We start from the raw sequence: 23,307 nt of genomic DNA on the forward strand, positions 1-23,307 counted from the left end.
AAGAAGTGGCTTAACTGGGACGAGAAGAATAATTCCTGCTAAAATACAGTGTCCTAATGCTGCTGCGAGTCACACTCTAAAGCCTGAAACAGTCATTCCCGACCACGTTATTTGTTTTTATGTATTAACATCACTCAAAAACTAGGTCAAAACCGATGAGCTGTTTGCTCAGCGTTGATTTGCAGAGAGCTGAAAGGTAGCGAATGAAAATATCCTGAACGTGAAGACCATGAAACGGCAAACCCAGGAGGTCAAAACAAAGAAGTAGGACTGTAGAGTCTGCAAACAAAAAGGGAAAGCAACAAAGCTCAAGCTAAGACTCGAATAAACAGGTCAAGATGACCTCTGCAAAGATGCGTCAGAGCTCAAGCTAAGACCTTGAGCTCTCATCAGATAAATCCCCTTGAGGCAAAGGCATGCAGCACAACCCACACTGCAAACTGTTCGTCTGCTCATTTGATGCAATTACATACTCAAACAGAGAGGTCACTAATTCCCCAAAATGTCCTAGTGTTTTACAGCTCTACAGACCAGGGTACATGCCGACACAGTTCCATCAAAAACGTTTCCTCTTGTTCTCAATTGTGCATCACACTTACACGTTTTTATCAGCACACCACGCCTCACCTTCAGACCCAGCCCTCACTGACAGACTCACAAATGGACCTGAGAATGTCAACGGCTGCCTAACAAACAAATATCTCCCAAAATAACATCAAACTTGCCATTTTGTGCCCAAAACCATTTGCTCAAATGCCTCCACTTGGTAATCTCTGGCCTGAAGGTGGAACCAACGGGAAAATGAGCTTATCACAAACATGGCAGTTTTGTAGCAATCATACGGAGCGGAAGGAAATGAAAGAAAGTGACTTTCTGCAAAGGAGGCAATCGTCGCCAGCAATCACAGCTCTAAATGTCACCATTTGAAGTGTGCTGTTTTAAGTAAACTCCCTTCATTTTTTTTTGTTGATGGAACTTTGCTACACAACGATGCTGTGTCTCACCGTGACTTATAGGATGACCAGGCCTGGCTTGACTTTTTCTAACCAGCTCTTGTTTGAACATTTCTGTATAGGATAATTTCAGGGAAAGCTGTACAAATGGGTTTTAAAATGCTTTTGTGTCTGGAGAAACCATCTCATCATCTGGACCTGCTTGTGTCAGTCCATGTCCTGTACACTCCCACTCCAGGGGAGCTGTCAATAGCATTATCTCAACTCACAAAATAAAGACCCTGAGGTCTGGTGGTGAGGGTGTGAGGGAATGCTGATTATTGGAAAACAGCTGCATTGCAGTTGGAGACCTCAGATAATGTGATTGGATTGACTTTGGTCGATGTTAAAAGAACACAGTGCCCCTTTTGTGCTGCATAGACATAGGGGAGAACTTGATGGGTCAGGACCTTGACTGGTCAGGTTGGAGGACAGTGAACTCACTGCTGGGAAACTGTCAGAGTTCAGACTCTCAAGCTAATGTCAGAGCCCCGGATACCCCACACTGGACTTGATTAAGGCTCTGGGAGCCTGGGACAAGCCTGGTGCTAAAGATATTTCCTAGCTTGCCATCAGAATTTGCAGAGCAGGGATGATGGGAAACTGCAACCTGTGGAGGCGATCTGTGGGAGTGTTTTGAAATTTGTTATGTGGATGTTGAAGTCAGATTGCTTGATAAATGATGCTTGGGTAAATGATGCAGAGCCACTAGATTCAAGCTTTTTGAGACAAAATCAGGTCTTTAGAGCTATAGCTTATTGATGGAGGCCTGTAGGTCTACAATCAAATTGTAAAAATGAAAAACAGTGGTCACATACTTCAGTAAAAATGAAAGACGATGTTTTTATTCATCTCTGAGGGATTAAAAACAATGCCAATATTGCTCACACACCAATTCCTTCTGCTACTGGATTTGTTTGTTCATTCCCTGCGCTCACACCAAAATCCATTTAAAGTTAAGTGAACCTGACTTGATTTTCTAGGTGATAAGCTCTGAAGAAGTTCTACTAATAGGCTCTACTCCTTTGGCCTAGACTGCAACCAGCCAGGGTGATGGAATCAATGACAGCTTAATAACATTACTAATTCGCTGCCTCTAGAAAGTGTCGGCAAACTCTACCGCCGTCGTGGCTTTACAGAGGTCGAGCCATCCCTGTAAATGTGACAGAGCTACATCTAGTTATCACTTGTTTCCAAAGTGGAGGCCTTCGACTTTCTAAAAGTGTTGCGCACCCTGCTACCCAGACAGATTGATGCGAGCGAGTTCAGGGAGCCGCAGTGTCACTAAATCTTGGCGTCTGGTGAGGAGGAGGAGGTGAACCATGCTCAGGCTGAATAGACAGATGTCCCCAAACATTCTCATCTGCCAAAGTCAGGGGAGGAGAAAATAACACACAGCAGGAATGCCGAGGATCCATTTGCAGAGCTTTCAAAAGCCACCAAGAATAATTACACTCTGCCCCCACAAATAATCAATTAAAGTACACGCAGATGAACAGCAATGGTCGTCTGTAAACTTTGATGAACTTGTAAATGGTTCTTCGTGTCACACTGAGCCCTGGGGGCAGGAAGTGCATATCAACATGGATCAGCCATTTTCTATTTCATTTTTGCATGGCTTCTCAGCACAGGACTAAAATGAAAAACGCTGTACTTTTACGCATTCCGTTGTGGGGCTTGTCCCCCTCTCCCTCAGTTCTCTCCTTGAAAACAGGACATTGTTGAGTCGAACAGAAACATGTTGCTTTTGGCAAGAGTGCCTTCTCTCTCCCCGCACACAACAGGGCCTGCAATTAGCATGGCCAGCTCCCCAGAACAAATATTCTTCACTGTAATCCTGCCAGAGCGTCAGAGACACGGCTCTGCGGCAGGAATGCTAGGCATTTCCTTTAATGTGCTTTGGCCTAGCTGGGTCAGAGGAACCGACACTCACAGCACAGCAGACTCCCAGAGAACAAAACTTCCTGCCTCTCTCGCTCTCCCCTAAAAAAGGACTCTCGCTCTCGTCTCATATTTCAATCTCCCAAGACACTCACTTCTTATCTGCAGCTCTTGTGTGCCTTTTAAAAGGTGGAATCTCTCTCTCTCTCTCTCTCTCTCTCTCTCTCTCTCTCAAACTATTTATGCCCCTGCTTTTTTCTGGTTTAATCTAAAACCTAATCTGAAGACAGGCTTGTGATTAATAGCAAAAGCAAGCAGTGTGTTCATAATCGCTCCCCCATCAGGAGTCTCTTTCTAAAAGTAGTTCCAGTAGCTTACAGAATTACCCCAACTTACGGGTCAGAGGACTAAAGTGGGTCACTGGAAGACTACCATTTCCCTCCATGTTAATTTCATATGCAGACCCTCTAGCAGTCCCAGTGGTTTCTTAGGACCCTCTCATTACCCTAGTATACTCCTCAGCAAGACCCCCCGTCGTCTCCAGGGATCCAGAGAGTGTTCATCCACCGCAGCCTTGTGTCACTCCCACTTAGGGTCCATATTTTGAATGATAAAACACAACGTACAGCCAGGCCAGCCAAAGTTCAAAGTCCAAAGCAAGCCTTGTCTGAACTCATGCACAGAGAACTCAAAATCCCATCGTATCCCAGCACTTTCTCACTTGGTGAAAGGGTGCTTTGTTTTTTCTTCCTCTGTAAGTTGGCAGTCATGCTCAGCTGAGTAATGCTGACTCATGATTGCATGTTTAAACATTATCTTCTCAAAAAGCCAGATCCACTCAGATAATTCTGTCACAGCACCTTCACCGGCATCTTCTCGCAGCATTTTCGGACCCTCGTCTACTGGCGCTTTTCCACTGCATGAGCCTTACTCTACTCTAGTTTTTGGTCTGGTTCTGGAAGCGGGTTCTTGTTTAATCGCTGTTCTCTCGTGGTTCAGAGCGAGCCGAGTAGGGACTAAACCATCTGTAAAATCTCCAGCTGCAGCAGAGATCACGTTTGTTTTTATCCGACTCACGACGGCAGCTTGTAAAATTACACCGTGGTCTTTTGAAGAGGTTCAAACGCTCCTTGGATCGGTGGCTGATGAAAGAATCCAGCAAGAGCTGGACGCTGCAACAAGGAAGGAACAAACTCTACTGATCTGTCTGAACTGATGACGGAGCTGTGTAGCCATAAACAATATGGGGGCAGTGCAATGCCAATACATGATAAGTAAACAACGCTTAACATTACTGCCGCCGTTGTAGTTGTACCTGTTAGAGACAGGGTTTTGAGACGACACTGGATACATTTTATTGTGAGGGGGGGTTGTGGGAGTGGAAAACTATCCAGGGACCAAACAGCATGTCCAGTAGAGTCCAGTACAGTAGGGACCAGGCAGTGTAAAAGCTCCATTATAGCTCCAGAATGACTCGACTACTCAGGTCGATCTTTACCGTCCAGCATCTGACTGTGATTTACTGCTCTGACATTTTTTCACACCTTGAGAAAACCTAGTTAGCCATCAAAGGTCAACATATTATTCCAGTTTTATTGGAGATTGATTTCCTGTAGTGGGGATGGTCCAGAGGAAAGCAGGTGTCATTAGGGGGCCATTGAGGAAAGCTGAGGAACATCATTATCAGTCTCCTTCTGCCCTTTCAGGTGTCTTTCCCTCTTTGCCTTTTTGAATTATTACAGGCTACAGAGGTCAGAGGACCTCTGGAAAACATGGCACACACTGATTCACTGCCGATATTATCGCTCTTCTCTTCAGCATACGCCCTTGCGCATCCAGGATCCCTAAATACATTACATTCCTCTGCTAGGGTGGAACGTTTTCCAATGAGATAGGGTGAATGACCTTTAAGAACAAGCCCATATTTCAGCTCATTCCCATCCGGTCGCATGTGCAGTCGTTTAAATGCTGTTCCGTCTCTTTCCGCCCCTTTTCTGTTGGCAGCCAGGCGTGGATGTAGGAGTACGAGATGAGGTTTAATCGCATTAAGGAGAAGGTTTCAGTTCTGTGCGACAGAAGCAATTGTTTAATGTAAAATCAATAAGATCCTAAGTGAAAAAAGAAGGGCAACCTTGATGGATTGCGACAGTAATGCTCCTCTTATGTAAATGATAACCACTGAGCGCATAACATTACGACGGCGAAAAAACTGCCCCCGCCACACGGGCACAAAAACAGATGCATGAAGATAACACGAGGAAAACACGGTCGCTTTTACAAAACTAGCAAGAAATAAAGCACTTTCTCAAGCAGGAAAAGGGTCATTATGTTCTGAGGTCGCTGGTGAAGGTGGGCAGTGTACACAGGCTTCATTACAGAGGAGTGAGTGTGTATTCTGGCCGTGGTAGCACCAGAATACTGAGTTTGAGTGGCACAGTGGTAGTGATATGGGATCTTCAGCTGTCTTCCCACTATGAGGAAAAACAACACAGGAGACTGAGTATAAAAGGACCTTCGACACAGATAAAGAGCAGCAGGTACACTTCACCAACACAGTAAACACACACACACCCAACAGTAGCTCTACCTAGACACAACATCACTACCAACAAGTGACAATTGTGCAACAGACAATGACTTCAAAACCACATCAGTCAAAACAACACAACAGCTACCTATTATTACAACAAAGCACTGGAGGGAAAGCTTCAGAAGAACCGCAGCCTGCCGCAGGGCTGACGAAAGTACACCTGCCGCCATAAAACAACAAGGGCCGTCACCCGTTGCTAGGACCGTTGCGATAACAAGCCTATATTTTTCAGTTTAATTGCCGGTGTGCTGCCAGTCCGGGCTGAACACACAGGCGCACGCAGGGAATGCAGTGTGTATCCGTCAGGGAGCGCATTCTTCAGCGTACCATTTGCATTCGGATAGCCCTATAAGGGGCCTTATCAGCTTTGGGTAAATAAAGCCATTTGTTAGTTTAATCACAGACGTCTGAAGGAACTTGTCATATAAACAACACCAAGCTGAAAGAAAAGAGAAAAGAAAAACACAGGCTCTTCCCGCCACACCTCCAGCAAAGGGAAAAGGAGAAGAAAGGACCGTATCAAAATAAGATAAACACATCGGGCCCCGGGGTTTTCTCCAGAGCATGAAAACGCATTAGAAAAACAGTCAGGTACGGTTTGGGCACCTCTTGCTGAAAGATTAGGAGAGTAATTTTTTAATAAACAGCTCAGTGGATGCAATTGAAAATAATTACAGGGGAAAAGACAAGATAAACACAACAAATACATGCGACACAGGGCGGAGAGCGGTGTCAAAGATGAGGCTCTAAAACCCATGCCCGTCCATCAGATCTGAAGCAGTGTTTATTGCCTTTTCGATTCATTCCTGATCAACTCTGAGCAAACCAGGATGCCCATTTAATTACAGAGTTAATCACGGCTAATTTAGCATCACAGAAGTATGCATTTTACACCTCTTCTTCCAAAGGGAAAAATCAGACACACGGCCCTTAGACTAAAACAGGAGATATTTATGTGCGATATCGAGAAGCCAGTGGTGTCCAAATGGCTGCTTTAAACCCAACAACGGTCAGCGAAGCTCCGTATTACTCAATGACATATTCCAACCGCTGTATTAAAACATGACCCTGCATGCACAAGGTTCTGCGTCTGTTATTCACACTGCGCACGAGAGAGGGGGTGAGTACCTTCGATCTTCCTCAGGGCTGTCTGACACGCTTCCCGACTGGCAAACTCAAATGGGTTGTTGCATGTTCGTATGCTGTCGCATTCACACTTCCCATCGATGATGTTGCAGCCCGTAACCAGGTTCTCGTTGCACGGCTCAAATCCCAGGAGCTGGTCGTCATCCCAGTTTTCATCTGAGAAAGGATTAAAAAGAGACAATTTTTACGAAGCTGAAACAATTCCAAACTCCACTGATTTACAAGTAAACGTACACAAGGTGAATTAAAGGGCCCTTATCCTGGAAAAGTGAACCTTCCCACTTTAAATAACGTTCAGTGGTCTGATGATCACAATGCACCCTTTAATCCTGGTCCATTTCTTACATACAGAGAACCTGAGCTGCGAGAACTGTGCCGTTACATTTACTAGAATGAGTTAACCTTACAGAAGGCTGATCTCTGTGGGTTCCAGTTTTACGCATTAAAAAATTAGACGATTTGACTCATTCATTCATTGGCTGTAACCCTTATCCAGTTCAGGGCAGCGGTGGGTCCGGAGTCTACCCGGAATCACTGGGTGCAAGGTGGGAACACACCCTGGAGGGGGCGCCAGTCCTTTACAGGGCGCCACACACTCTCACATTCACACCTATGAACACTTTTGAGTCGCCAATCCAATGTTTTTGGACTGTGGGAGGAAACCCACGCAGACACAGGGAGAACACACCACACTCCTCACAGACAGTCACCCGGAGGAAACCCACACAGACACAGGGAGAACACACCACACTCCTCACAGACAGTCACCTGAAGCAGGGTTTGAACCCGCAACCCCAGATTAACTCCTCAATCTTATTAACAGTTTTTAATTTGAATATTTTGTTTATTAGTATTCTCGCTTGTTGATGCTTCTGTTTTTTATTGTTTATGATGAAATGTTTTCTTCAGGTCTATTTTACAGCTTCTTATTTTTGTAATATTATTTATGCATGAACACATTCCTCTGATCATTCTGTGAACTGCTACATAAATAAAGATTATTATCATTCTGAATTCATTGCCTCTGTCATGCCATGAAAAACAAGACACTAGCATTATTCAGCTAACAGCAATTAACCCCGGCTTATTCATGCTGAAGGTGTAAGGGGTATTTAACCTGGACTGAAAATATTATTTGGGTTTGTGTGTCTCCACATGCTTGAAGCAGACCAGCTTTGACCATGAGACAGTACCCACACGTCCCCAAGAACACATCTCAAGATTTGTGGATCACACGGAGTGGCTCGTTTTCTTTCCTTTTGTATTTAAATGCTTTCTTTTATAAGACAATCAACAAAAGTCACTTGGACAAACACTTTAAACAGTATAAATTCTGGCTTAATTTCATGCAACCAATTGATCGTTAACTAAAACTGCTCGCTGTTCATCATCCACTCACTGTACTTTCTTAACACAGCTCCTAACATGGTACTACAGACTATCGTACACCCACTGTACCTCCATCACTCTTCATTCATACTGCTCTCTGTTTATACACTGCTCTTTGTTTTGCTCTGACGTCAATCAGAGTAGCGCTGGCTCCTCTCCGTGGTTCTTTTTCATGCTTTTTCTGCCTATGATTTCCTGCCTCTATCGCCTCTCATTCACTCGACACTAGCATCCTTAATTCTGTAAAGCTGCTTTGTAAATGCGCTCTATAAATAGATACAATGGAAACTGAATTGACCGCACAGTGAGGGGTAAGAAATGCTCATATATCAACGAGTCTGAACCACACCGATGCCATTTTAAAGTGTGTAATGTTGCCTAAAGTCTAGAATAACGGCACAGCTGTAAGAAAGCAGTTGAGATCGCTCTACATTAAGCTACAGCTCCGACACAGAGGTAATGAGTGTAATGACAGTTCCAGAGCCAAATGTAAGTGACCTTGAGGGACAAACACTATCTGGAAGTCTCAGGAAAGAAGGAGAAAATACAACCCAATTATTTCTGCTGGGTCCAGTTCTCTGCGGGTGGTGGGACATCTCCAGCTTTCTCTGCCGTGGCATTTCAACACAGAGCAGCAATTTTGAAAACAAGAATGACCCTGAACATTGCAACGCTGCAATCTCCAGCAACATTATGAAGTGTTATTTACAGTGCAAACACACATTATTGATATGGGGTCTGGTGTTTCGACTTACTGTGTGCCCATCTTATCAGAGAGTGTGTGTGTGTGTGTGTATGTGTGTGCGGGTTCTGAGGAGGGAAGAACACATTCGGCTGTATATGCACATTCTACAAGTGCCTGTGCATGCACGGAGGTGCATTTGAGTGTGTGTAATGTGTGTCTTTCCCAGAACCTGCCTCTGAGGAATGCAGCTAGCTCCCCAGTAAATAAAGGCCCATAGATTTCTATGGAGACTTCCTTCTTTGCGAAGGTCATGGAGTTGCCTGGTGAAATCCTTCCTCTTCCAACAATGGCTATATAACACAGGGAGTAAAAGGACAGTATCTGACTGCACAATCAATGGCTTTCTGCGTGATTTTCTCAACCAAAGCCAGCATCAATCTCGCAGTTGGCGAGTGTTACATCAGATAAGTGCTGCAGACTGCCCTTAAACCTGCCCAAAAACATGGCTCCCTCTGGCCCTCTGTGCTGAACACCTTAAATACTTATGGGCGAGGACAAATAAGATGTGGAACACTGCTCAGGCAACTCTGGTGGGTGCATTTACAGCTACTGGCGGGTGGGAGTGCAGCACAAGGCTCCCAAGGCAGGCCGTAGATTTGGCCTCTGGGATCAGATGTGCTGGGTGTGATCACAGCTGCAGAGAACAACGCCCAGTGTGTGCAATGCTGCGGACACAACCTCTATCTTGTGCCAAAACAGACTCGTCGTAGGAGTGCGGTTTACCACTGAGGCTGGGTGAGGGAGTTTTACGAGAATGATATGCACCAAGCTGCGGTCTGTGGACCGGAATTCCGATTCTGATGATATTCGAATCTTAATGATTTCATTATTTAACACTTTTCCACTGCATGGTACTGACTCTACTCTCTGTTTGGTCCATGGTCAATTTTCCACTCCCACAGCCCCCCGAAATGTATCTGGTGTTGTCTCAAAACCCCCGTTTCTAACAGGAACAGCAGGCTTTGGAAACCACAAAATGAAGTGGTGTTTACTCATGGTGTATTGGCGTGTTGTTGTTGTTTGGGACTGAACACAGCTCCGTCATCAGTTCAGACAGATCAGTAGAGTTTGTTCCTTCCTTGTTGCAGCATCCAGTTCTCGCTGGATTCTTTCGTCGGCCACCGATCCAAGGAGTGTTTGAACCTCTTCAAAAGACCACGGTGTAATTTTACGAGCTGCCGTCGTGAGTCGGATAAAAACAAACGTGATCTCAGCTGCAGCTGGAGATTTTACAGATGGAGAGTTGGTGCTGGACGTCTGCGTTGTGGGAACACAACGAATTTGAAGCTGCAATTTTAAGGCAAAAATTCTCCCCAGGGTTGCTTTAAATATTGTGTAAATGAAAAAAACAAAAACAAAAAGGATTAATATAAGACACTGGTAAATCCACCCGAACCTATTGTGACAAATGAGGATTCATAATGCAGTGAACTGTAACAGATCTATATGTGTGTGTGTGTGTGTGTGTGTGTGACTGTGTCTGAGAGAGAGCGTGAACATAAGAGTCTCCAAGTTGGCAAACTAATGTCAAGGCCCTGCGTCCTTGTGTTTTTCACCTCTGCCGTAGGGGGGCGAGGGCCACGAATAGCTGCTGTCAACAGTCGATCCTTCAGTAACTAAGCCAGGCTCTCCAGACTGGCCCTGGGTCACTCGGCGGGGTGAGGAGGTTCGAGTCAGCACTGGTCCAGCCAAACATGTCTGCCAGGAGCCTGGCAAGGGGCTCGTATGATAAACATACCCCCGGTGGTCTGAGTCACACACACACACAGTCTTGGCCAGGCAGCATCACTGACAGAGACGTGTTAATGTGGTCCCTCACCTCCCCGAAGCTTCCACGCAAGCTGCCTTTGGACGAAGGGTGGCGTTCCCAGTCTCTGAGCCGTGCTACGCTCCAACAGAAGTCGTATATGGCTGCCGAGATTAGATTTCCATTCCCAGAGTCCAGGGACAGAACATCTTTTAAAAGCATGGTTGTGTTTTGACACTGCTTCTGAGCCAAAGCGCAACCCGAACATACACAGACGAAATGGGAGTTAGAGGAAAACTGCGTATTCTACTGCGTTCTGCGAGGAGCATGACAGTTCCATTAGTGGCTTTAAGGATAAGGTGACAGTTTTATTAAACTTACATACAAACAAAAAAATCCTACTTCTATTAAGCCCTTATAAGGAGACACTGCACGGCTTCGCAAAGGCGAATCCCAACACATTAAGCATTCCGGGGAACATTTATCAATGCTTGGCCTCGGAAACATTTATATATTAACCTGCAACTAACAGGCAGTTTAAGCACTAGCTAGCGATGCATGATTAAATTGGTATCGGCAGACATTTTATACCGATTCATTCATTCATTTTCTGTAACTCTTATCCAGTTCAGGGTGGCGGTGGCACCTGGAGCACCCAGACACGGGGAGAACCCACCACACTCCTCACAGACAGTCACCCGGAGCAGGACCCTGGAGCTGTGACAGAAACACTACCTGCTGCTCCACCATGACGCCCCCAACAAAAAAATATGACTGAAAAAATGTGTCTAAAAAAATTGTTTGGCTTGGATTGTTCTACTTCTGACAATGTGGAGAAACGCAGAAGTCGTATTTATCTTTAAGTTTTTTAAAAACTCATTTTAAAAGCTGTGAACACCCTGAGTAAGAACCAGTTATTTGCCTTTGTCAAGTGTCAAATTTGTCTATATGTTAATCCAGTGTATCTTATATTTCTGCATTTTATAAATGTGTATCAACATCCGCAAATATGTAACTGTATAATATCAAATAATCAGTGTCTGCCCAGAATCCCCTTATCACTTAAGGCTGGGTCTAGGACTACAAACAAACTCCTCAGACTCAGCATGCAGGTGGAGTCAAACATCAGGGTAGAGAGCTTTCTGCAACGGCACTGTCTTCATATCTCAGCATGGCATCAAATTACGGCACTTCCTGTTAGCCACCATGCGAGTCCTCTTTCCGCTGCTGTACTCCACCAGCTTGATCCCTGGGCAGAAGTCCTTCCTAAAGCACGAAGCCTGCGCTTATTTGCATCCAAAGTGAATATTAATTAATTCTCTGTTTAAAAACTGGGCTTTTAACATAAGCTCCATTATATGCAGCGCAAAAAAAACAACAGCGGGCGAGGGAACAAAGAGATGAAGAATATGTAGATGACACCAGTGGATGAAATTCACTTCAGCACTCCTGCTTTCGCCTTGAGGATGCTTCAGGTTTTTCAGGCCAAGCTGAGAAACAGTGTCTTTCCCTCTTCACCTAAACCAGGCAGGGATGCGTCATATCCCCTCTACTCTCGCCCAAGGCTGTGGAACAATAACCCATGCAAATTCTTGAATATTTCCACCACTGTCCCCTACACAGCCTGAGGATGCTCCATGGAACAAACAAGAGCTGCACCGCCTCGGAGGAGAGACGGGCTGCCAGAGAGGCTGCCGAAGGGGAGGGATGCATTTCCGCATGTCTTCCCTGACTACAGGGGACAACCTGCGTTCACAACAAATTGAATCTGGCATCCAATGTCCCTTTTCCTGGACAAGAGAATGAAAAACTAAACTAAAAAAAAAAGCGCAAGTCAAAAGGGCAGACATCCAGTGGCTGGTGGTGACATTCAATTTTTAAAGAGAAGAAGTTGAGGGCTTTGGTCTAAAGAGACTTTTTAGGACCCCGTCAGGGCCTTGCCATGTATGCTAGCGTCACGGCAACCGAGGACGGGAGCAAATTCGGGACCAGCGCTCTGTCTGCAGCCACGCAAACATCTGATAATGGAAAGAAATATAGGGGAACGCTGAGGGCTGTCGCAATAATCGCAATGTTATTGACCACACAACCATCACAACCACAATGAATACATCTTTTCCTCTCTCTCCAAGGTCGTTCTTGTTTTACACTTTAGTGTGTGTGTAATAAATGTTAAGAAACGTTGTTTAAAAAAAATCATGAAAATAAAAGTTTGAGTGTAACTTTTCCCAGCTGTTGGCATCTGAACTGCGGCTGAACGGCTAAGTGTCAGTCTTCTTTTATAAAATGGAAACAAGGGCAGCAAACCTAGCCGCAAAACCAAAAGCAGCTTCTCCAGTTTGGGAGCATTTCGGATTTCAACCAAATGAAAAGGGAGAGCCAATTCAGACGAGGCAACGTCTACAATCTGTGCACAAAAAAGTCGCTATTTAACGTGGAAATACATGGAATTTGAGTCTCATCTAGCTACCTGTCGCTCAGCTTTCAATGTCCAACCTCCAGCACCCAGTCAGCCTCAAAACAGTCCGTTTAGGCCTGATTCAGCCAACAACTAGAAGTTCAGCACCAGTATGAGGATAAATTAAGTAATTTGGGGCGGTAATATCGCACATCGTAGTGTTGAGCCCCATTAAATCACCGCACGGGTAATACTTACACTGCGACAGCCCTAATGCTGAGGCCCAGACAGCACTCAGAAAACATCCCAACTAAACTGCTTCATATTCAGTTTACTCCCAGCATGAAAGATCCGCAGGAATCACCTAACCCCTGTTTTGATGGGTCATTTAGCATCTTGGCAGAGGAATTCCACACAAAAAGGCCTGGCTGACATTGATTAAGAGCAATGTGGAGCTCCTTTGTTAACAGACAGAGGCTGTATGTGCTGATGACACTAATGAGGATAGACATGCCTACATTCTACAGGTGTTCTCTCTGAACAGACTGCGCATAATCCACATCCCCCTCTCCCCATTTTCCAGTCGTTTACAAGATAAAAATTCTCCTGATCACTTTCTCAAACACACGCGTTAGCATTTTAGAGCAAAGCCATCGCAAGTTTGGTGGCAGTGCCTTGGGACAGGGGTTTGAAAACACTGTCCAGGATGCCACTGGAGTGGACCCTGCATTTATCAGACACTGTTGCTGTGTCAGGACTGCATGTACCGCAGTTCTAAATATGTCCAGTAGGTGGCAACAAGGTAGGAAGAACAGCTGAGAGAACGTTGCCACATTCTTTCCAAAATGTTGCACTGCGGAACGTGTTAAAGAGAAAGTAGAAAGAGCCTCTGTGTTCCTCTCTTCATCTCTCTCTCTTTCTCTCTCTCTCTCTGAGACTCCTCCAGCTGTAATCTGGCAGTGTGCATGTGTTCATGTGTTTAAGTGGGAGTGGCTAAGGATGAAGTGCTGAAAGGAGGAGGGCTTTGTCAGCAGCATATTTTCATAAACTAGTGTCCACTCACTACTTCCCACTTCAACTTTAATGCTCGCATAACTATGGAGGAAATGACATGGAAATTTGGACAGATGCTGATACGCCATTTTTATCAAGTAGATAATTGCTACTGTTGGTACCAACATAGATTCTGAGCCCAAAACAGTTATAACATTTAACAAGTCTGGACACCCAGCACTGCACCTGACGCTGCTTTTCTGAAGAACTATAAACACATCAACAAATACGAGTTTTTATGTAAATATTTGTCTGCCGGCGAAATGTATTTCTTAAGCAAATAATTGCTGGCACTAATATGAATCCAATGTTATCATGAATTCTTAAGTACAACCAAGGAATAATCCAGTATTCAAATTCTTCAAGCTCTGCAAAAAGTTCTTGCCAAATGCGATGCAAGAGTCAAACCTCACAATTCAATGAACACACAACAGAGGCAGAAATTAGTGCTGAGTGGAACCTGAAGATAAACACACACTCCTCCTACAGCCAGCGTCAGCGCTGTGTTCAGTTCTTTCTTAGCAGATTAATACATGTTGTTTTTAAGGCCTTAAATTATTTGGCATCAGTCAGACAGTCTGACAAGCAGCCAGAGGGCTGAGGGCTGATAGGCCGCTACAGGCCGAGCGCACACATTCCTCCTGTACACTGTGAAAACAAGGAGCAGAGGATGTGTTTCGACTGTGTTTAGTGATTCTTCCTGCTGCTCCCTCCTCTGCCCTCTCCAGCTGCCTTCATGAGAGAGCAAAGCCAGATTCTCCCTCTTATTAATTATGTTAAAATATGTAAGGACACAGGATCATCAAAGTAAAAGTCAAAGGCTCTTATAGGGGACAGATTCTCTTCCTTTCCCACAAGGGCATACCGTTCTGGTTCTTAATGAAATGTGTGTGACCTGCTTTGGTCCAAACTCCACGAGCCCCACAGCAGTGTTCTCCCCCCTGTCTAAACAGCCCTGTTCAGAATGACGCTTTCAGCACCTGTTCCTTTAAATGATAATGAGCCACTCGCTGTTCACCCGACCCTGAGCGCACATCAGTGAGAAGCGAGGAGCAGAAGCTCTGGTTTTTAGCTGTTTTCGCTCGGTTCTCTTTCTTCTCCGTTCTCGTTTTCTCTGTTTTTCTCAGTGCTCTTTTTTATGTCTGTTTTGCTGCATTTAACATCGTCTTTGCACTCTCACAAAAATGCGGGTCCAGAGCTGTGATTGGACAGACTCAGACGAGGGGTGGGGCAATTCTAAAGTCTCTGCACTTGACTTCAACTTGACTTGAAGTAAAGCAGAATCAGAACGACTCGTTTTATCGTGTGTTTTCTGACTTAGGACTTGTTTCACAGTGTGGTGGTTGATGCCTTCAAAATATGAGCTCTTAAATGGTAGGGGGCAAGGCTAGAACCTTTTGGAGCATCTTTAGATAAACATCCACATTAAGGACATTGTTTTCTTCTGATTGGCACCAACTGAAGACATGCCAAACTTTCCAAAACTTAAATAATGTAGTAGACGCCTTCTTCACAATGTTCTGTTCGGCACAGATCAGTGAGCTTCTCCATAACAGACTGATGTACAGAAGCTGACGGTGAAATTTCAGACATACACAGAGACCGTGCACGATGGACAAAGCCTGAGACTAATGGAACTGAAGGAGGTGTCCTGAGGGAGCCCTCGAGCGCTGCTGTTATCTGAGAATGTGGAGCATCACCCATCAGCTCCCAGAGCACATCTCGCCACAGGGATTCTGACACTACCCATTGACAAAGATGTGAAGGGTGTCATAAGCTTCCCCAGGCACTCTTAGAGGACTACTGCTTGGCCAGAGCTATCTCTTATTTTCACGTGAGTCATAAGTTCAGACATGGACCTAACGGTCAGTCGGCAGGGTGAAATAAAAAAGATATTTTGGCGTCTATGCACTGGCCATCTGCAGTGTGTAACCAGCAGTTTGATTATTTACCTCCTCAAACATCCCTGATTCAAATCACCAGTCAATGACCGGGTAAACTATCTCAATGGCCACCCCAGTGTGCATTTTCTATACTATACACTGCATGATATATCATTTCAGCATCGCCATCACAGTGTTATCGTCCCATCGCGGGACATGCAGTGTTCAGTAATGAAAATTAAACCCTACCCATGATGCTAGCATTCGCATTTGTCATTCTACTCAACTGAGTTACAGGAGAAGTGTTTGAGAACATAACTCCCTCCCATTGAAAGGTTAGTGGAGACAAGGCGTGTGTTGCTAATGAAGGCTCAGCTTACACAACTGACTTTAGCTCCAAAATGACCTGGAACTATATCTTTTTACTAATGACTTCCTTTGAAAGTTAAGAAAGGGTTTTTTGTCCTTCTCCTATAAAGTTACTTAGGGCTGGACAATAGTTCTATATCAATATATAATCACAAAAGAAAATGTATAAGGTATAAAGTCACACAACTCCAGGGACCTGGAGGTTGTGGGTTCGATTCCCGCTCCGGGTGACTGTCTGTGAGGAGTTGGTGTGTTCTCCCTGTGTCTGCGTGGGTTTCCTCCGGGTGTTCCGGGTTCCTCCCACAGTCCAAAAACACGCGTTGGTAGGTGGATTGGTGACTCGAATGTGTCCGTGAGTGTGTGTTGCCCTGTGAAGGACTGGCGCCCCCTCCAGGGTGTATTCCCGCCTTGCGCCCAATGATTCCAGGTAGGCTCTGGACCCTGAACTGGATAAGGGTTACAGATAATGAATGAATTAATTATTTGTAGCATCTGTCGCTGACTGACGGGCATTAGAGGGAGCTGTTTTCAGTTTAAAATTTTGTTTAAAAATATTAATTTGGACAGGGAAAATAAGTTTATGTTTGAGGGTGATGTCATTCTTTTCTTTGTATATCGATGTTATGGGGTTTAACACTCTTTAACCCTGCTTTATTCACATGCCCAATTAAATTTAAAAATGCAATGGTGAAATCTGGTTATGCGTGTTTACAAGTACACCATCACATCACCCCGTCTCCACCCTTGGGTCTTCTCTGAATTTTGGGAAACAATTTTAAAAAGTATCTCCACCACGGATGATCAAACCTTCCACTGGACAGACTTTGTAGGATCTGTCGTTGTGGGGTTATGATTGGATTGACTGTTCTCTGAATCCTCATTCAGATCTCTGACCTGTTACGCTGCTGGACAACATGAGACGCCACCGGAGAGACTACACTCAGAGACGCCATCGGTGTGTTTTCATAACCAGCCATGTTGAAATCCGAGCCTGAGATTTCTGAGCACAGCACGTCCTTTGACCGGTACTGGGCCATGAACACAAAACAAACCCACACCAGAACAGCAGCGAGGATCTAACGTCTGGTTCCCTGCCTCTCTTATTCTTAGCTCTGCGCAGAAAACCTGCATCTGTTACAAATCCCTTGAGTTACTGCTGCAGATAATGAATCTCTTTTGTTCTCCACTCCACGTGGCTGAGGCTCTGCTCAAGTTCACAGCCTCTCTGTGTGATTTAAGGTGGACTTTAAGGTTCCAGCTCAACAGGTGGAATGGCATCTGGTTACAGATGTACTCCCGAGTCACAGGATGCTGTCTGGGCTCTGAACACCACGAGATATGGACGAGAAATTATAACCGAGACGAGCCCAGGAAGGGAGAAATAACACTTGTGACTCGGAGCTGACGTCCTTTCAGTGAAATATAGGCTCTGACGCGCAAGCACAGAGCTGCATAGCAGACATTCCAGCCAAAAACCAACAAGCCTCGGCGGAAAGACTGGGGCTGGCACCGCGTCCAAAAACAGCACGGAATCCGTTAGCAATACCCCAAAGAAATGGAAAACCCACAGGCTGCAAACACATTAACAAGCCTGCTCGCTTCGTCCGGCCTCCTCCTGTCACGTCACTGTAAATATCTGGAGGCCAGACTCCTGTTAGAGGACCTACAGCCTTCCTTGGCCAAGAGGGCACCTTCGAGTCAGCATGACTCTGCTGATAATCCGGACCGTCTACAGCAACTGGAGCTTTGTTAACAACCACGGTTTATTCCTGCCTCCCTCTTCGCTAACTCCTACTGTACAGGTCAGACTTCAGTCCTGGGTTTTGTGGACGCACGTGGTGTAACTTTGTTACACAGAACTCTCACAAGTAAAGTACACTCTTAAAAATACAGGTGCTACAAAGGGTTCTTTGAGCAATGCTTTGTTAAAGACGAGTTTGAAGAACTTTTAAAGGTGTAAATGAACGTCACTTGATGTAAACGAGCTTTACCTATTTAAAATTTAGCAGCAAAAAAGGTTCTTCATTCAACCAAAAGTGGCTCTTCTATAGCATCGCTCAAAGAACCCTTTGTAGCACCTGTATTTTTTAAGAGTGCCCCCTGCTGCCCTCAGCCAAACAGCATGTTCTGAAGTTGGTAAATGAGATCAAAGTTAGCACAGGCCTTATATACATGCTTTAACTTGTGTATAACTGTGCCCTCTGTATACCCTTAGAATCACTCCCACTGTGGTGATATCTATCAATCACTCCCACTGTGGAGGTATCTATCACTAGCACTGTGGTGACATCTATCAATCACTCCCACTGTGGGGGTATCTATCTATCACCCCTACTAGGGTGGTACCTATCTAACATTTCCAAGGTGGTGGCACCTATCTATCACTTCCACTGTGGGGGTATCTATCTATCACCCTTACTAGGGTGGTACCTATCTATCACTCCCACTGTGGTTATATCTATCTATCACTCCCACTGTGGTGAAATCTATCAATCTCTCCCACTGTGGTGAAATCTATCTATCACCCCTACTAGGGTGGTACCTATCTAACATTTCCACTGTCGTGGCACCTATTTATCACTCCCATTGTGGTGGTATCTATCTGTCACTCCTACTGTGGTGGCACCTATAACTCTCACTGTGGTTATATCTATCAATCTCTCCCACTGTGGTGAAATCTATCTATCACCCCTACTAGGGTGGTACCTACCTAACACTCCCACTGTGGTGGCACCTATCACTCCCACTGTGGTGGTATCTATCTATCACTCCCACTGTAGTGGCACATATCACTCCCACTGTGGTGGTATCTATCTATCACTCCCACTGTGGTGGTATCTATCTATCACTCCCACTGTGGTGGTCCATGGTGGGCTCCTCAATGGTACAGGGTTAGCATCTTTAATGAGGGAACCTACGAGTACAATATCCTACTGTAGCTGTAGATGTTGAAAATGCATTAATTTCCAACTCCTGCTTCAGATTTTATTTTGTACTCTTATTTAAAACAGAAGGTAGTGCAGCTTTAGAGATCGTGGCTGGTCCTTCAAATCCCTGCTGTTACCTAAGAGGGGACCTTCATACTGATGATGCAGAGTATGTGAGAACTAAATCTCACTTTAGAAATCAGCAAATAACCCGCGTAAAGCTCAACCAATGGCTCACAAACGTTCGTACAGCTCCGTGAGCCTCTGAATCAGGTTAATTCCATGCAACATAATTCCTATTTCCCAGCAGCAGCACAAGTGAGTGACCTATACATCCCCGTGCCCGTGGACATACAGCCAGACCCCGTCTGAGAGAAGCCTGGACAGATGTGCAGTTACCTGCCCCTGAACTTTCCACCCCGCTGGTGTTAAAGTAGCCCACCAAGCCCTGTCCTGTGTGTGTGTGTGTTAGCCCCTGCTGAGTTCTCCCTCGCTCTAAAACCCACAGCACCCTCAGGATCCACACGCACCTTCACAAACTCCGACCTCATACTGCGTGATGGAAGCGCCGTCGAGCGGCGGGCGGATGACGCAGCGCAGCCCGGTGTCGCAGGTCCCGTACAGCCCGTACACGCCGCCGCAGGTCTCGTTCTTCTGCTTGGCGCACACGGAGCAGCAGCCGCAGATCCCCGGCACCACGGCGCCCGAACACTGCCTCGGCTCCTCGCACTTTGACTCGTCGCAGGGCAAGCACAGCAGCGCCGCGCCGCCGCGGAACACCGGCGCCAGCAGCAGCACCGCCACCGCTGCGAGCTCCGAGATCCGTACGCGCTTCAGCACGCGTTGCATCCTGCCACCGAGGCCGCGGACACGGGGCAGAAGTGACCGGAGTAAAGATTCAGGCGCAGGCTAGTATCCCAAACACACACACACACACAGACACACACACACAAACGCACACACGTACGCAAGCTCCAAGTTCCCTCCTCTCAAAACAGCAGCAACGCAAACATGCCGTGGAGAAGGGGCTCTGAAGGCGGGGAAGAAACACGGGGCTCTCCTGCGCTCCCAGCCGAGTCCGAGCAGCGGAGGCAGGCGGAAACTTTCACAAAGAGCCGCCGGAGAGGCGCGACACAAAGCGGCTCTTTAGCCCGCGCTGCTCACGGGGGACATGGCCACGGACTCAGCGCTGCTCCCGCTCCAGCTCCGGCTCCGGATCCTTCTCCAGCTCCGAAAAAAGTTTCCTCTCCGTCCTTATGCGTCTCTCTCACTCTCACGCTCTCTCTCTCTCTCTCTCTCTCTCTCTCTCTCTCTCTCTCTGAATACTAGAGCTTACGAAAGACGCCCCGCAGCAGAAGCTCGATAATTCCCTTTCCGAGGCGTGCGGAGTGGGGAGAACGGCCAGGGTCCGAGGTCTGTGAGAAACGAGATGAGCGCAGGACTGGGAAAGAAACAACAACACTCGCTTCCAGTCTCTCTCTCTCTCTCTCTTGCTCTTTTTTTCTCTGTCGTGTGCGCTCTCTCTCTCTCTCTCTCTCTCTCTCTCTCTCTCTCTGACCTCAGGACTGAACCACTCCCATCTCGCGTTGCTGTTGCTCAGTCCAGGCCACATATGGAGCGCAGGAAGCGCTGGGCTGCGCGGAGGGGCGGTGGGCGTATTAGAGGGTTTATAAAGGGGGGTGTGGGGGGGGGGGGGTCACTGCAAGCCGCGTGGTTGAAGCCCAGTGGGGAATGTGGGGGCCCCCACACTGCTCCAAAACAATCTCTCTCTCTCTCTCTCTCTCTCTCTCTCTCTCTGTTACAGTAAACCATTTCTGAGCCAGGGATGAAGCGAGGCATGTGGCTGCACATCTGAGGCCTCCTGAGGAAGGAGGGACTACAGGCTTGTTTACACCGATCAGCCAAAACATTAAAGCCACCTCCTTGTCTCTACACTCACTGTTGTTCATGTGTTGTGCTGCAAACTTTGTTAGCCCACTTCCATCCTGTCTGTCAATGCTCAGGACCCCCACAAAACATGGAGCCTATACTTTAGGTGGTGGCTCATTCCCAGCGCTGCAGTGACACTGAGGTTGCGGTGGGGTGTTTCACTGGTGTGATAAGTGGATCAGACACAGCAGTGGCTGCTGAAGTTTTAAAACCCTGTGTCCACTCGCTGTCCACTCTGTTAGACACTCCTACCTCATTGGTCCACTTTGTAGATGTAAAGCCAGTGTTGGTCGTCCTCTAGTCTTTCTTTGTGAAAACACCTAAAACAGCTTACGTTAAGTTATTTGAATGAATGGAACGTGAGCACATGAACAACCCACATATCTGTCCTGAAATCATGGGAGAAGTGTGGTGGTAACATAGTGGTGTTTCTGCAGTGCTGTGCCCAGAGTGGCAACAACAGAGGCTCCGTTCTCCCTGTTACAACTCACTGGAGCATATAACTACAGGCTCCATGGGCGTAAGGTTTAGAAATGCAAATTCAATTTGGATTCCATCATTATTTCTCAGCACTTAGTGATTCCATTATTGGGTTCTAGTGCAATCTGCAAAGAGTTATGTCATTAGTTTAAATAATTTAATGTGTTTGAGGTGTCGGATGAAGCCAGAACACGCAGCTCTTAAGAAAGAAGGAGTTATGTGTCTTGACTGTGATGTGTTTATTTGCTGTGAAATAAAAAGGTCTGGGTGAACATCCTCTCAGTGCAGCGGTCTCATAATTTCTGCCCGGGGTGGTATAAAACGGCCTGATCCAGTGTAGAAGAACACACTGAGAACACCATCCGTTGCTAATCCACCGTGATAGGTAAAGGCAATGCTTTGAAAAATCCAGAAATATCCGGAAATGCCACCAGCTCAGCTGAGCTCATGCTGATCTGAAATGGGCTTGTGCAAAGCGTCCTGTCCCAGGGAAAATATTAGTGCTCATAGCTTGTTCTGTAATGCCTCAGGAGACATAATGGCGATTCTCTTAATATTTCTTAAGGCCAATAGACTGAGACAAAAAGGAGAGATGAGAGGGTTTAGTTCATGTGGCAAATGGGAGCGCAGATTCTGACTTTATTCTGAGATCACTACTAAAACTCACAAAGTCTTCATCTCACATTTGAGCAGCAGGAGACTAAGCTAAAGTCTCATTCGTCTTTCCATCTCATCTCAGTGTTGTCTAGGAGAGACCACAGAAATATTAAGGAGATCTCTTTGCTCCTGCATGTGGTACCACATTGTCCTCAGGGAAAGCCGTGTCTGTGGGCTGCTACCAGTATAAAGTTCAACAGCTAGGGTGTGTCCTGGTGTGGGTGTGTATTTGGGCTCATGGTGTGTGCAGTTTGAACATCTTTGAATGCACTTTGTAGACAGCAAGCTTATTTCAGCATGACACTGCCCAGTTTTGTTTACATTTACCTGAGGATTTTGAGAAGTTAGAGTATGTTCTGGAAGCGTATATCCACTGCTACTCTTGTAGTTTGTGATAGTGTATCAGTGCAAGTGCAGATTTTGTGTATGTTTACCACTCTTACAGTCGTATTTATTGCTAATTAATATGCATTGGTGTTTAATAAATGCCTAAAACATCTTGAGATCACACTCCTAACATGGCTTCATCGTTTTCAAGTGTGTTCTGTGAGGACTCTGACGCCAGATTGGAGTGAAGCACTGTGTAATGGTGTTTTTCAACTGCATGGTATGTACTCTACTGGACTCTACTCTCTGTTTGGTCCCTGGTTGGTTTTCCACTCTAACACTGTTGTTGTTGTTGTTGTTTGGGACTGAACACAGCTCCGTCATCAGTTCAGACAGATCAGTAGAGTTTGTTCCTTCCTTGTAGCAGTGTCCGGTTCTCGCTGGATTCTTTCGTCGGCCACTGATACAAGGAGCGTTTGAACCTCTTCAAAAGACCACCGGGTAATTTTACGAGCTGCCGTCGTGAGTCGGATAAAAACAAATGTGATCGCTGCTGCAGCTGGAGGTTTTACAGATGGAGAGTTGGTGCTGGTCGTCTGCGTTGCGTGGCGTAGAGTGACGACTCTCTCTGGACAATCAGCGCTCTGCAAGGTTTACACACCACGGTTTAGTCCCTACTCTGTTCGCTCTGAACCAAGAGAGAACAGCAACTAAACAAGAACCCTCTTTCAGAACCAGGACCTGATTCACCTGGTGGAGGAAGAGAAAAGCAGAGTAAAGCTGAGCTGAAAAAA

The 23,307-nt window shown here is 46.0% G+C and overlaps 1 protein-coding gene across 1 annotated transcript in view; it reads right to left on the reverse strand.

Moving 5' to 3' along the window:
* crim1 (cysteine rich transmembrane BMP regulator 1 (chordin-like)) overlaps positions 1–20,624 on the reverse strand; it is a 102,699-nt gene extending 82,075 nt beyond the window's left edge. Inside the window, exons 1-2 of the mRNA XM_066674813.1 lie at positions 19,651–20,624; positions 6,592–6,765 (exon numbers count right to left, since the gene is read on the reverse strand). Of these exons, the coding sequence (XP_066530910.1) occupies positions 6,592–6,765; positions 19,651–19,969 (493 nt within the window). The 5' untranslated portion in view covers positions 19,970–20,624. The remainder of the gene's footprint in view (positions 1–6,591; positions 6,766–19,650) is intronic.
* Between the last annotated feature and the right edge of the window lie 2,683 nt (positions 20,625–23,307).

This window comes from Hoplias malabaricus, chromosome 1 (assembly GCF_029633855.1).
Source record: "Hoplias malabaricus isolate fHopMal1 chromosome 1, fHopMal1.hap1, whole genome shotgun sequence".
NCBI classification, from domain to species: domain Eukaryota; kingdom Metazoa; phylum Chordata; class Actinopteri; order Characiformes; family Erythrinidae; genus Hoplias; species Hoplias malabaricus.